The 14,544-nt window shown below is 36.6% G+C and overlaps 2 protein-coding genes across 3 annotated transcripts; both read left to right on the plus strand.

The window, feature by feature from the left end:
* Positions 1–7,763: 7,763 nt before the first annotated feature.
* On the plus strand, positions 7,764–9,307 carry LOC133875485 (stemmadenine O-acetyltransferase-like). 2 transcript variants are annotated; one of them, XM_062313632.1, is made up of 2 exons: positions 7,764–8,138; positions 8,268–9,307. In XM_062313632.1, the coding sequence occupies exons 1-2, from the start codon at positions 7,823–7,825 to the stop codon at positions 9,131–9,133; spliced, it is 1,182 nt and encodes a 393-aa protein (XP_062169616.1). In that variant the 5' UTR covers positions 7,764–7,822; the 3' UTR covers positions 9,134–9,307. The 2 variants fall into 2 exon arrangements, with proteins under 2 accessions (XP_062169616.1, XP_062169615.1); XM_062313631.1 differs by having other exon boundaries at positions 7,764–9,307.
* A 2,111-nt stretch (positions 9,308–11,418) lies between these two features.
* Positions 11,419–13,988, plus strand: LOC133875117 (protein FAR1-RELATED SEQUENCE 5-like). The gene is made up of 3 exons (XM_062313122.1): positions 11,419–13,628; positions 13,717–13,783; positions 13,866–13,988. The coding sequence occupies exons 1-3, from the start codon at positions 11,419–11,421 to the stop codon at positions 13,986–13,988; spliced, it is 2,400 nt and encodes a 799-aa protein (XP_062169106.1).
* Positions 13,989–14,544: the final 556 nt, after the last annotated feature.

Here is a 14,544-nt window from a genome sequence, read left to right on the forward strand (position 1 = left end):
ATTTTTTCCCAAAAAAAATATTTTTCTTCTGATTTTCTCCAATAAATTCCAAAAAAATATTGAGAATTTGTGAGAAAATTAATTTTAACCTTCTCGCATTAAGATGATGAGCCAATTTATAATATCATGTCCTTAGCTTTATTAAGGCGCAAACATAAGAATAGATTAATTATAGAAGATGCTCTTGCTGCCTTCTGATTTTGCTAAATAAAAGAGAGAGTTCTTATGATCGAGAACACTTTTAATTTCTCAAGCTTTCTAACCCATCATCATATGCCTCGTGGCATAATTAGCAACTTGGGTACCAATGACCATCCAAATTCTAAACCTCTTGAGAGACTTACTGACACCATTACTTTCAATAAGTCTTTAACCAACTTGGGTACCGACTTCGTTAATATCGGTGTATATAAAACGTTATGAAAATGTAACATCTCTACGGAGTGCAACATATACACTCACTTGTTACTTTTCAACCGCTATCTAATAACTAGCGATATTTCTCGCTCACCCCAATTATTTTCCCTTCTACAATCCACTTATGAGAGATTAAGGAAAAAATCATAGCGAGAACATTATCTAAATCTTAACCTTTTATTGCATCAGTGCAACCACGAGCAATATGTTTAAACTGAGTAAGTCGTACCTAGTTGTCTTAGACTTTGCCATAACTTCCATCTACGCCTCTAAGGCGTTTGGTATTACAATACTCTCAACTTGTATCTTATGGAGAGCTCAAATTCTCGTATTTTTTGCTTGGACCCAAATGTCTTGCCAAAAAATACAAATTTGAGCAATACTAGTAGTGCTATTAAATTTAGCCTCAAAAGGACACTGCTAATATTTTAAATCAATGTGTTGTCTTAGAATATTAAAATACTCTTTGTGCACATTCGGATTTAAAGATCCTACTAACCAATCATACTGGCGAGTCGAACTAGATTCACTAGCAACTTTAAGAGAGTATGCAACTATCTATGGATAAATCTTGTCTAAGTTGCTTCAAAAATAATATGCTCAACCCAAAATTATGGGAGCAATTAATATTTGCGTTATGAAAAACTCGCAACTTAACTTACTATCCATAGAATTCTTTTAAGGCAACAAACAATGGTTTAGTTTCACATGTCAATTAATCCTTTTAATTTCTATGAAAATTGTAGTGCATACGACCTTGGCGCACTTTACAATTTCACTTAGAAAATTCTAAAGGTTTTCAGAATGACGATGATCTAAGGCAGTCTTACTCTAACAAATACCATTATCCTATGTTTCCAACAATGGCTCAAGGAGGAGATTAATGCGTCATTTAAGTCGCATAACAAATCTCTAGGGTTTATAGTTCAACTATGTTATCTCAACGTCACTACAATAATTATGCGCAATAAAATATTCAGCACATACTTTTAATTTGCAGCATTAACCTAAATTTGACAATGATAATTTCCTCCAAGTCGGGAGATCGAAAATTTCGCTAGGCTCATAATCATCTCTCGCGCCGCAGGTAGTACGTTACCATCTCTAATTCCTTTAATGCGCAAATTATGTATGAGAGAAGTTTAAAATATAAACTCTACTCAACCATACTCCCACTAAGTTCACAATCAATATGTAATTCTAGGCATACTAATTTATTCCCTAAAATTTTGGAATAAATTATGAATAATCTCACTAAAGTCATGCCACATATCTCATATGGAATTACATAGATTTTAACATGCATTTCAAAAAACACAAATAACAGCATATTTCAATATTTCTTGAAAAATATTATTTTTAAAACACATTGGATTTAACAAATAAAAATCCAATAATTTTAAAGTCTGGAAGTACGGCCTTAGTTTTCGAGCTAAAATGATTAAGGCGAATGCCAACTTCTCTATCCGAGAATACCTTTTTTCTGCTCCTCGTAGGGCCCAGCTAATAAAGTCACCGGCTTATAGCCTTTCAATGTGTTGAATGTTTCCTCGAGATCTGCTATATAATTTGCAGCTCTTATGCTTTTCACTACCATGTCGTCTACATACACTTCCGTGTTTCTCCCGATCTGATCTCGAAACATTTTGTTGGCTAGCCTTTTGTAAGTGGCTCCGGCATTTTTGAGTTTGAAAGGCATTATCTTATAGTAGTAGAGTCATTGGTCGTTAATGAACGAAGTCTTTTCCTGATCAATCTCATTCATATGAATTTGATTATATCCGAAGAAGGCATCTATAAAGCTGAGTAACTCATGTCCTGAGGTTGAGTCGACCAGTATGTCCATCCGAGGGAAGGGAAAGCTGTCTTTGGGGTTAGCTTTGTTTAGGTCGGTGAAGTCAACACACATTCTCCACTTGTCGTTAACTTTCTTCACCAACACCACATTGGCCAGCCAATCCGAGTAGTGTACTTCTCAGATGAATCCGGCCTATGGGAGCTTTTCTACCTCTTCATGTTTAGCCTGGTTCCTCTCGGGAGCTAAACTTCTTCTCTTCTATTTGATTGGCCGATGGCTTGGATCTGCATTCAACCTGTGTGTTAGTACCGAGGGATAAATACCTGACATGTCCTCGTGGCTCCATGCGAAGACGTTTACATTATTGCAGAGGAAAGCCACTAAGGATTCTTTTAGTGGAGGAGCTAACTGAGATCCGACTCTAATCTTTCTTCCTACGCTCTCGATCTCAAACTCCTCCAACTCCTCAAGCAGCTTCGCCGGCTGTGATTGCTACTTGTCCTCTCCCTTTAGCCTAGGAAGGGACTTATTGGGAGCGTCCTTCAGTGTAATGTTATAGCATTGCCTTGCTACCCATTGATTTCCCTTGAATTCTCCAACTCCCTGCTCGATCGAGAACTTCATCTTCAAATGCGATGTAGAAGTTATGGCTTTTAGCTCATTCAGTGCCGTCCTTCTGAGGATTGCATTATAGGCTGAGGGCTGGTCTATCAATAGGAACTTGACCATCATAGTTTTTGCTTTAGGTGCTCTTCTACTATAACCGAGAGTTCGATGGAGCCAATGTGGAATACCTGCTCTCCTGCAAACCCCATTAAAGGATATTTGGCTAGGATTATCCTATCCCGGCTTATATCCATATGTAGGAACACTAACCAATACCGTATATTGGCTGAGCTTCCATTATCCATGAAATCATGTGGATAAGGTGATTGGCCACCTGTAGGATGACGACCAAATCATCGGTATGGGGAAGGGATACTCCCACGTAGTCTTCATTCGAGAAACCCACCACCGAGGCTTGCTTCTTTAGGGACTTACGGGGTCTGTCAATCGCCAGAACATTCCCACTTCTTCAATAACCTAGCGTAAGCCTTCCGATCAGTGCTAGTCTGTCCTCTTCTTGCAAATCCTTCGGATATAGTCCGGATCTTAGCAATGACTCGGTCGGGCTGCCTCACACTTCTACTTCAACTTCTCTCTCGCCTTAGTTCTTCTATCCGGGGCTCATCTCTCCTGCGGTTGTGATCCTAAGGTCGATCTTCCCGATGCCTCCGTGGGGATGGAGCCCGTTCCCTCTAGTCTCGGGGAGGATTATTACGAGGTGGCCTATCTCGGTTCTGCCCAAGTTGGGCTCGGTTGTCTCTGAGGAAGCGGACAAGCTTCCCGCTACAGATGAATTTCTCGATAATCAGTCGTAGGGCAATGCAACCCTCGGTAAGATGTCCCATTATGTTATGGTAGGCACAATACTTATCCTTATTTTTCTCTAGTGGCTCTCGCAGAATCTTCTGAGGAAGCTCATAGTCGAGATCCCTCCATACTTCCATCAGGATCTCGTTGATGGGTGCATTGAGAGGCATGAAATTGCTGTCTTTGAATTGCTTGCTGGGTACCTCGAGCTCCCGCTCTGCTGGATGAGTCTTCTTCTTCTTTTCAGGGTTCTGGGAGGTGGAGGCTTGAGTTTTCCGAGAACCGATCATGGCCTAGAGTGTTTCTTCTTGGTTTATGCAGTCATCTACCTTATCCATTAGTCCCATTAGATTATCAGGCTCTCTTTGGGCGAGGTCGGCCATCAGTGGCCCCTTGACCCTACTATTAAATAATTTTGAATAGGTGGGGATTTGGTACAAACTTTCTATGCCTTGTAGATTGATGACTCCTTGATCCATCATGAAATTGCTCACTTTAGACCATCCGATTTAGAGATATGTTATTTGTACACACTTTTTTGTATACACACTCAATTTGGTGTGGAATTCGTGTATGTGAGATAGGTCCCACATAAAATGCAAGTGTGTGTACAAAGTATATACAAAAAAGTGCGTGCAAATATCATTTGCCTCCGATTTAATTCAATATAGGTACGTCTATTTGCTTGATTGGCTCACGTGGCCCATACGCTAAGCCTAAAATCAGCCCGGTAACCTAAGTGTACTCCACAAGCGTAGTAGAGAATCAATTCGCAAGCCATTATCATATTGCCGAGATATTGAATTCTTATATAGGCTACGGTTTGTGATACGCCCTTAAGTAAAAGGGCAAACATGCTTCAATCAAGATAAACTCGGGTCAAATCACATGTGAAAGATTGATCACGGTATGGAAATAAGGAGAGGGGAGGGAAGAATGGTTATCAAATAGATGTAAATGGTTATCGATAAAACTTCAGTTACCACCGTTAATCTTTCATCACTTTTGCAACCATACTTTTAAACTTTAAAAAGTGTCAATTTAGTGTATCAAACTTTCATTTTTTTATTTTTTTTTTCAATTTCACAAATATGTTAGGATTTTCTATTAAATTTAATCAAAATACACAAAACACCCATTTGTTTAAAAAAAAAAAAAAATCAAGGATTCAGGCATTAGTATTTTTGAAAATCCCATAAAATCCTAACCAACGCCTAAATCCTTGTAATTTTATTTTTTTTTCTTAAAAAATAGGTATTTTAGGAATTTTGACATCCATCCGTTAGTATTTAACGAAAAATTCTAATAGATAGGTGAAATTGAAATTGGATACGCTAAATTAATACTTTTTAAAGTTTATTACGAGTATGATTACAAAAGTAATGAAAAATGAAGAGTTGTAAGTGAATTTTTTCATTTTTTCTCTCTTTTATATGTAAAAAATTGATTGACATTGGAGATGAGAGAAACTATAAATATAAGATGACAACTGTCAGGGTGTTATTAGAGCGCTTGCTGTAGGAGTGATTTTATTAATATATTAAGTGTTCATCAAGTGTCCATAAAAAAATGATGTCACTTTTAAAATTACCATTCGGCGTGTAATTGATCAAATAATGATTTTGATCAAATTGTGATTTTAAAAGCCATTTTATTTTTTTATAGACATTTAATGTAAAAACCTACAACAAATTCCTTATAAATTTCTTAAATCATTGGATAACTACAATACTAGTGGATGAATTATTATATTCCTAAAAAAAGCCTTCCTCTCTCTCCTATGCCGTATTCCAAACCATGATCAGATTCATGCACCAATCCACCAATCACCATTATTGAAATTATCTTGAGTCAGTCCTTCTGACTGGCTATATTGAGAAAAACTGTCTGTATACGTTGACTAGAAAGAGCTTTAAATTGTGGTGGTTGATGGATGTGCATATATATATATATATATATATATAAAAAAGCGAATTAAGGCAAATGTCTAACATTCAACGAAAAACTTTAAAGTCAGCATAACTCATTTATTGAACAACGACTTTATCCGGTATTCCTTATCCAGGGGTGCTGCAAGTTATACTAATCTCTCTTAAAAAAAGATAATTTTATTTTTCACGTTAACAAGTAACAACTATTTTTTTTTTCTATATTTTTTATTTAATATCACATTAATCAATTCCTTCGTCATTCTCAATTTTATCATTTTTTTTTTTTTTTTAATATAAAATACTTAAATTTTTGTTTGTTTCTCTAGGCAAATGGTAATTAGTTGATAAACGTATGTTAACCGAGTGTTTGACTTCACTTTTGTCTCCTTCTAGATGGATGTCGCATGTCACATTGAACGTCCCCTCATCCCAATTAGTTATCAATAGCCTTCAACTTCAATCATTCCGAACCACTTGGATAATTATCCAATCCATTATTGGATTGGGTGTGCAATTTTTAAAATTAGAATTTAATTTTTATTTGTTAGATGAATCTTGAAATTTAATTTTGTAAAATAAAATTAATAAAATTGAATAAAATATAATTTGTTTAAAAAATATTGAATAAAATATGATTTATTTTTGAATCTGGTATTGTTTCAATCTGATTTTTTTTGTTTGGTTCCTAAGAAAATCTAGATGTTTCTAGATCTAAGTATTAAACCCGCATATCCCTGCACAACCTGCACCCCCCCGCCCAGCATCACCCCACCCCGCATCATACGAGTTCTCCCCATTTTGTGCGGTTCACGGGTGCGATTTTCGCAATCCGCAGGAGTGCGGGGCAGTGCCAAAAAAAGGGCATCCCTGCCCCCCCTCCCATGCTCAGCCCTAGCACTCGAGTCAGCAATACGGGGTGCCCCTGCATAACTTCTTGAAGTATTTTCCATACAATCAACTCTTTTTCTCGAATTTAACTTTTAGAACTCCTATGTTCAAAGTAAAATGTTGCCTAATTAAACCTCGAATTACAAATTGTTGGAAAAGTTCTATTGCTATTTTGCAAGGCAGTCCACATCAATGTAATGAAAGTGAGCGCCCTAAGACAATGACAGAACGACCTGAATAATCAACCCGTTTACTAAGGAGAGTCTCACGAAATCTTCCCTCTTTACCTTCAATTATATCCAAACGACTTGTAAACCTTATTATGACTGTCCCTTCTTGATTGTCCGTGGAATCCATTTTCAAGAAGTGGATATATATATATATATATCAACCTAAAAATTTGGCTTACCCATATCAAAATCAAAATTGACTCACTAATGCTTTTTCCCCGTCTAATAAGAAATTATGTTTATGTCTCCATCATACAGCTTCTATTTCAATTAAATATTTTAAATATTGAGTGACTTTTATTAGGAGTGAGTTAATTGATTAAATCAATAATTTCTTAGAAGGTAACCAGTGATTTAATAAATTTCTATAATCACTTTTTAAAGGAAGAAAAAAAAACTACATTGATGTATATCGGTTCTCAATTGGAGTAAGAAGACATCAGAGTAAATTAAGACCAAAAGCTTCTACGTTTAATTTCTAATCAAGAAAAGACACTAAAGAATTCAACTGAGCAAAACTGAAAAACTTTCTCATCTTCTGCTACGTACTCGGACAGTAGAATAAATACTACATTCGTAGGAATTAAAAAAGGGAATCTAGATACATTTAAAAATACGATTTTCGTGTTGAAAACTTGATTCCAGTGAGATTGCTCTTTCCTTTCCGGTGATAATCGCATTTGTGAACATACAGGGGAATAGTGTGCATTGGATTGTGAACATACATGGTCACATGACAATAGTTTGTATTGGATTGTGAAATCAATCCAATACAAACGATGAGGAACAAAATAAAAAATTACAATTCAGATCAAATTAAAGTGGAATAATAAAATGAAGATTAGATTTTACGTGGTTAATTCGGTCTATAATTTATATCTAAGAACAAAGTTGAAAATGCTACATTAAGGTCAACAAAGATCATTATTTATATGAATAGAGAAAAAATAAAAAAATAAAAAAAGTATGAAAGACAATGTATTCAATTCTGATTTTATTATAATTAATAAAAAAATCAAATATCTTACTATATATATATATATATTCTAACACATCCATCTTGTCTATAAAAGCTTCAAGCTCCTTAGAAAAGAAGCATAAACATTAAGTGGCCGGGCAGGTTAATTAGGCTTTGAGTAAAAGTGATGGCGATGATGAATGTTGAAATAATCTCCAAGGAAATTATTAAACCATCATCTCCAACACCCCATGACCTTAGAAACACCAAACGTTCCTTCCTAGACCAACTTGCACCCACCTCTTCTATTCCTATCATCCTTTTTTATCAACCCAAGAATGGCCATCACGTTGATGATAATCAAGTCCAAACATCTTCTCGGCTTAAAAGGTCCCTCGAACAAACCCTCAACCGCTTCTACCCTTTTGCTGGAAGCATCAAAGAAGAACACTCCATCGACTGCAACGATGAGGGGGTCGAGTATTACGAAGCTCGAGTTGTCGGTAAGTTATCACAAGTTCTTGAACACTACAACGCGGAAATCTTAAACCAGTTTCTGCCATTTGATCCCTATGAAAGCCATGAAGTTCTCTTAGCTGTCCAATATAATATGTTTGACTGTGGCGGAGTAGCCATTGGTGTGTGTGTTTCACACAGGATCGCAGATGGAGATACAGCCACTACATTTCTTCGCACTTGGAGCGCTACATCTCGTGAATATCATGTACTTGAAGCTATCTGTCCAAAATTTGATGCGGCCACGTACTTCCCACCGAAAGATATATTTTGGGGCTTGGGAGACATGGGGGTCACAAAGGAAAACATCGTAACAAGAAGATTGGTGTTCGACAAATCAAGCATAGCAGCTTTGAAGGAAAAGGCTTCCTCATCAGCTGGTTGTTCACAAGTGAGGTTCCCAACGCGTGTGGAGGTAGTTTCAGCGTTCATATGGAAAAGTCTAATGGCGATATCCAAATCAAAACCAGCACCAGCAAGAGTGCATGCAGCAGTTCATGCGGTGAACATACGGCAGAGGATGGTCCCACCCATGCCAATTCATTCCTTTGGGAATCTTTGGTACTTCGCTACAGCAATATTATCACCACATGATGAGCTTGATCGTGACAGTAATTATGGTATTCTGGTGAGCAAGCTAAGCAATGCATTAAAAGAAATCGACGGTGATTACGTGAAGACACTACAGACCGATGCGATTCCGGAGTCGCTCACAAATTCGGTGGAGCTGTTCTCAGAGGGTGACTTAGAGTTCTATAAGTTTACAAGTTGGTGCAGGTTTCCTCTTTATGAAGCTGATTTTGGTTCGGGAGAGCCCACTTGGGTCTGCCGTCCCAGTATGCCTTTCAAGAATCTTGTGGTGTTGATGAGTACAAAAGACGGACATGGAATTGAGGCATTTGTTAACATATTAGAGGAAGACGCCGTCGTATTTGATAGTGATGAAGAACTCCTTCCATTTGTTTCTTGGACAATTAATTAATAGCTGAGTATGGGTGCAGGCCAATTAATTTCTTTCTGTTGCGACATGAATATATCAATGTATGTCTAAGTTAATGTAATTGGATATATATCCTTCATTATTCCCTTTGTTTATAGTATCTACATATATCTTGGAGTTCGTTTACTTGAATAAAGTTTAATATCCTTATTGTGTGTCTCCAAATGTCTTGGACCTTTTCAATAAAGAGCACGAAAATATTGTCTGAGTGTCGATGGCTAGATCGCTTAATCCTAGCTGCGATGGATAGCAAACCACCAGCTATATATATATATGCTTCTTTTTTAATTGCGGTGGACAACAAACCTTTTCAATAAAGACTGTCAATTACAGTAGTTTTGGTGAGTAAATTAAGACATAATACTTATCAATCTCTAATTAAATATCCACAGGTTATCAAAAGAATTAATTTCCTTTTGCACATTTATTTTCTTTATGAAATCTTAGATTTCTCAGTACTCTCACTAGCTAAAGGTTTGTTGTATTTTCCAGTAAATCTTTCTGGTTTTGTTTTAAACCTAGCTTTCTAATGTCCCAATTACTATTACCGTTATTTTTTATCTTTTTACTGGCCTTAAGGTAAACATTGACAATTTTTTTTTGGTAGTTAATTGGAGATGACATCGTCAATTATTTAGTAGAACAATGAGGTAAAGGAAGCATAAAATGAGGTAGAAGTAGAACAATTTTTTTTTTTTTGTGTTGCTTGCCAAACAAGGCCTAATTCTCTTAACTGTACGTACAAGACTCGACCAATTCGTAAGTACAAGAGGTGTTTAAAGAAAAGCCCCAACCAGTACATTGCCCACGCGAGGTTGTTGTGTATTTATAATTGTAAGTGTTATGAAGTGTACGTGCAGCAAACTTTCAATTGAATTTGAGTTAGACCCCCCATAATTAAAATATTATCCACATATATCAACACAAAAATGGAATAAGTGGGAGCCCGTAAATAGGGATGAATCATATTTAGAACATGTAAAGCCCAATTAAGTAAGTGAACCACACTCGTGGGCTTGCTTTAGTCCATAACTAGCCTTATTGAGTTTGCAGACATAGTGTAGAAATTAGGGGGGTGGGGTTGGGCCGTGTAGACATTTTCTTTGAGAAGCACATGTAAGAATGCATTTAGCACATCAATTTGTCTTAGAGTGCCCCTTCTATACGGCAGAGGCAAAAACCATTGGTTTTTTGCCAACCAATAACCACTTGACACGTTAGCAAAAAGCAAAAAATTAAAATGATACTAAATTAGCTAATCCCTCCCATCTCTCTTCTAAACTCTCTTCTGCGTTATGATTCTTCTAAGCCTCACGATTCCAACAAAAGAGACAAACCCCACTGCCCAAATCACGTCCGCCGGTCCGCCGGTCTGCCGTCCGTCGTCCTCCCGTCAGCCGGCCCTCCGGTCCTTCCCTAATCACTGCACGTCCGTTGGACTGAACCACGCAGACCGCTCGTCCGTCCGTCCTCCCCCAAATCCGTCCGTCCATCCGGCGGCCCAAATCTGTCCGTTCGTCCGCCGTCCCAAATCCCCAAATAACTGCACGTCTGCCTGGACTAAACCACGCAGCCCGCTCGTCCGTCCGTCGGCCCCAAATCCGTCCGTCCTCCCCAAATCAGCTCGTCCGCCCCAAATCCGCCCGTCCGCCCCAAATCACCATCTGTTGAACTCCAGAAATTGCACTCGAGGTTAGATGAGTTGTGCTTGGTTGCTTGGTTCCTTATTTTGTATTTATTTTCTATCAATGCCCTGTTTGGTTGCTGACAACCGGAAAATATGGTCCTTATTCATGTGGCATTCTCTTTTGTACATGTATTTCATGTATCAGTGTATTTCATGTATCAGTGTCTAAAAATGAGAGGAAATTGGTAGTTTTAAAATTAGAGGATGCTAATTCATCTTGCAATTAAATTTAGAGTGCTAGTTCATCTTGCAATTAATTTAGAGGATGCTGCAGATTATGTTGTTTAACAACGTTTGATGTAGGGAATGCCAAATACAAGAAAGCACATGTAGAAATTTATAACCTATTGTGTTAATTTTTTTTTTTAACACAAACATTTTGTGTTATATAGTTGCTGTCAATTAACCTATTGTGTTATATAGTTGCTGTCAATAAAGCTTTCATTCACTCAAAAAAAAAAAATGTTGGATGTGATGCTAGAACATGACCCAATAATTCTAGTTTAAAGTTGTGTTTGTGTTTAAATATTTCAGTATTTATACTTGAAGAATATTGTTATCTTCTTGTAGGATCGCTAAAATGAGTCCTAATAGTCATGCTGAGAATGAAATGGTAGAAGATCAAAATGATTTGAAGCAACCAATTGTCCGCCTTTCTTCATTTAATGGTCCGAGGGAACCATGTCTTAGTATGGAATTTGATGAATTAGAAGATGCTCATGCATGTTATAATGCTTACGCAAGACGAATAGGTTTTAGCATTCGAAAAAATCATTCTCGACTATCGAAAAATAAGTCATTAATTGGGATAGAATATGTTTGTTCAAGAGAAGGATTTCGTCATCAAAGTTGTCAAAAGAAAATTTATACAAATTCAGAGCCTGCCGAAACAAGGATAGGATGTAAAGCAATTATGGGTTTAAAGAGGTTAAAATGGACTGTATGTAAGTTCATAAGTGAACATAATCATGAGCTCCTTTCTCCTAGAAGTACAAGTTTACTTCGTGGACATAGAGTGGTAACACGTGCCCAAAAAAATCTTATAGATACTCTCAATGAGTCTGGTGTACCCCCAAGGAAGATAATGTCAGTGTTGAGTAAAGAATCAGGTGGCGACTATAATGTTGGTTGCATTTCTAAAGATGTTGAAAATTATGTGAGCAATAGAAGAAGATTTCGTTTTGAAGAGGGAGATGCACAAAAAATGTACAATTATTTTCTTGAGAGACAATCCCAAAATCCAAGTTTTGTTTACGCAATCCAAGTAGATGAAAATGGATGCATGGGCAATTGTTTTTGGGCAGATGCTAGATCACGAGCTGCATACCAATATTTTGGAGATGTTGTTACTTTTGATGCGACTTACTTGACAAATTGTTATAAGATGTCTTTTGTTCCCTTTACTGGAGTTAACCATCATCACCAATCTGTGATGTTTGGATGTGCTTTGCTTGTAAATGAAACGGCTGAATCTTATACATGGTTGTTGAAAACATGGCTTGAGGCAATGGTTGGACGTGCTCCTTCTACAATTATCACAAATGATGACAAGGCCATGCGTAAGGCAATTGCAGAGGTATTACCAAATGTCACTCATAGATTGTGTTTGTGGCATATTTTACAAAAAGTTCCAGAACATTTAGCTCATATATATAATAAATATTCGTCTTTTCAAAGAGATTTCCAGCATTGTATTCATAGCACAATCACAATTGAAGAGTTTGAGACGGAATGGAGTGAAATTGTAGGCAAGTATGAGTTGGTAGAGAATGATTGGTTGAAAAAACTCTATATGCGGCGTGAAAAGTGGGTGCCGGCTTACTTGCGAACCACATTTTGTGCTAGCATGTCTACAACTCAACGGAGTGAGAGTATGAATAAGTTTTTTAAAGATTATGTCCGTTCGAGCACAATGGTGAGTGAATTTGTCTATCACTATGAAAAAGCCTTGGATGCACGTTATTTTAAAGAGAAACAAAAAGATGTGAAGACAAAAACTTCTAGACCGATTTTAAAAACATGTTACAAGAAGGAAGTAGAGGCAGCAAAGGTTTACACAAGAGAGTCTTTTTTGATGTTTCAAGAAGAGTTATTTAACAGTCAAAATTTCAAATCATCTAAACATCGGGAAGAAGGAGGGATGAAGATATATAGGGTGACTCTTCATGGGAGAGAAAGTCCATTTTATGAAGTTTCATTTGAAGTTCTTGAGAAGAAAACTACTTGTACATGTCATAAGTTTGAATTTGTTGGAATTTTGTGTGCACACATTCTTCAAATTTTTTTGAAAAAGTCTTTGGTGGACACTATTCCCCAACATTATGTTCTAGAGAGATGGACAATCAATGCCAAGAGTCGCATTTTACATGGCATATCTAGTGATGATATACAAGTAGAAACACAAAATTCTTCCACCTTGATGAGAAATAGCTTGATGTTGCAATTTTATGAAGTTGTCGAAATGGGGTGCCAATCAAAAAGAAAATATGAACATCTTGGCATTGGTTTACAAAAGCTTCATCACGAGCTTTTGATAATGGATGATGGTAGTGATAAAGATATAAATGATACTAATGAAGGAAGTGCCGAAGATCTTGTGTTAAACAACCAAGTACTATCAAACCTTACATTCACTTTGCAAGATCCTCTACATGTTCGATGTAAAGGAGCACCCAAATCTGTGAGACAAAAAAATCCAAAAGAAAAGCAAGCAATGACGAAAAGGACATGTTCCATTTGCAAGAAAACAGGGCATGTGAGAACCAATTGCCCTTCACATAAGCAAACAAGGTATTCTTATACATTTTTTATTTATTTACAATAATTTACATTAACATGCATTTTGATTTAATTCGTATTAAAATCTTCTTTTCTATAGGAATATTGTGAATATCAATATGAGGCCAGCTTATTTGGGGTTGATAGATGAACAAAGTTTAGTAAAGGTAAATTTTTATTATAACATATCCTCTATTAAAGAAATTTTTTTCCATTACCTAATTTTTGTTATTTGTCAATAATTTACAGTGCTCTTTGCCAACTATGGAGTATCCCTCTGCAAATACATTTGCCATGTCTCAAGATCCTGTATGTTTATCTACTACAATTGATATTGGTGCAGACAACATCAACGCCTATGAAAATGCTTGAAGTTGGTAATCGTTGTGTGGTGTGGTGTTTTTTGTAAGATTGTAATGCACAATCTGTGATTGATTTTTTAGTTATGAACATTTGTTATATAAATCAATTGGCATATGTAAAAAAAAACAGTTCAATGGCTATGTAAGCACATCATTTTCTATGTACTTGGGTTTAAGCTAAAAAAAACTCATGTGCCCAAAATTTATTGGTTTTTAGAGAGTTTAATCAGAATTTGAATCTAGGTCAAGTTTGGTTAAGGGGGAAATGATTCGGTTTTGAAGCTTGTTAAGTGGGGGGCATGCATTGAGATAGAATTTTGGTTGTCGTAATTGCTTCGTATTCAAGTTTTCAGTTTTCTTAGTATGGTTTATTCTTCTTGAGCACTGGCTTATTATGTTTATTGTATCTGAACAAAACTTCGTAACATTTGGCAGGAACATGAGTGAAGGTCTTTGAGGATAAATGCTGGAGGATTCCTCCTTTAGAGCTACTAGAAGTGGAGCAAGTTATGGTAATGCCAGTTTTGGTTCTTCCAACCGTGTTCATGTGGGCAACCTCTCAGGGG

This window comes from Alnus glutinosa, chromosome 8 (assembly GCF_958979055.1).
Source record: "Alnus glutinosa chromosome 8, dhAlnGlut1.1, whole genome shotgun sequence".
Classification (NCBI taxonomy): Eukaryota; Viridiplantae; Streptophyta; class Magnoliopsida; order Fagales; family Betulaceae; genus Alnus; species Alnus glutinosa.

Coding starts and splice junctions, on each gene's coding strand:
- LOC133875485 (XM_062313631.1), top strand. CDS start 7,823: ATGGCGATGATGAATGTTGAAATAATCTCCAAGGAAATTATTAAACCA.
- LOC133875117 (XM_062313122.1), top strand. CDS start 11,419: ATGAGTCCTAATAGTCATGCTGAGAATGAAATGGTAGAAGATCAAAAT. Junction 13,629..13,716: donor CCTTCACATAAGCAAACAAG/GTATTCTTATAC, acceptor TCTTTTCTATAG/GAATATTGTGAATATCAATA. Junction 13,784..13,865: donor ATGAACAAAGTTTAGTAAAG/GTAAATTTTTAT, acceptor AATAATTTACAG/TGCTCTTTGCCAACTATGGA.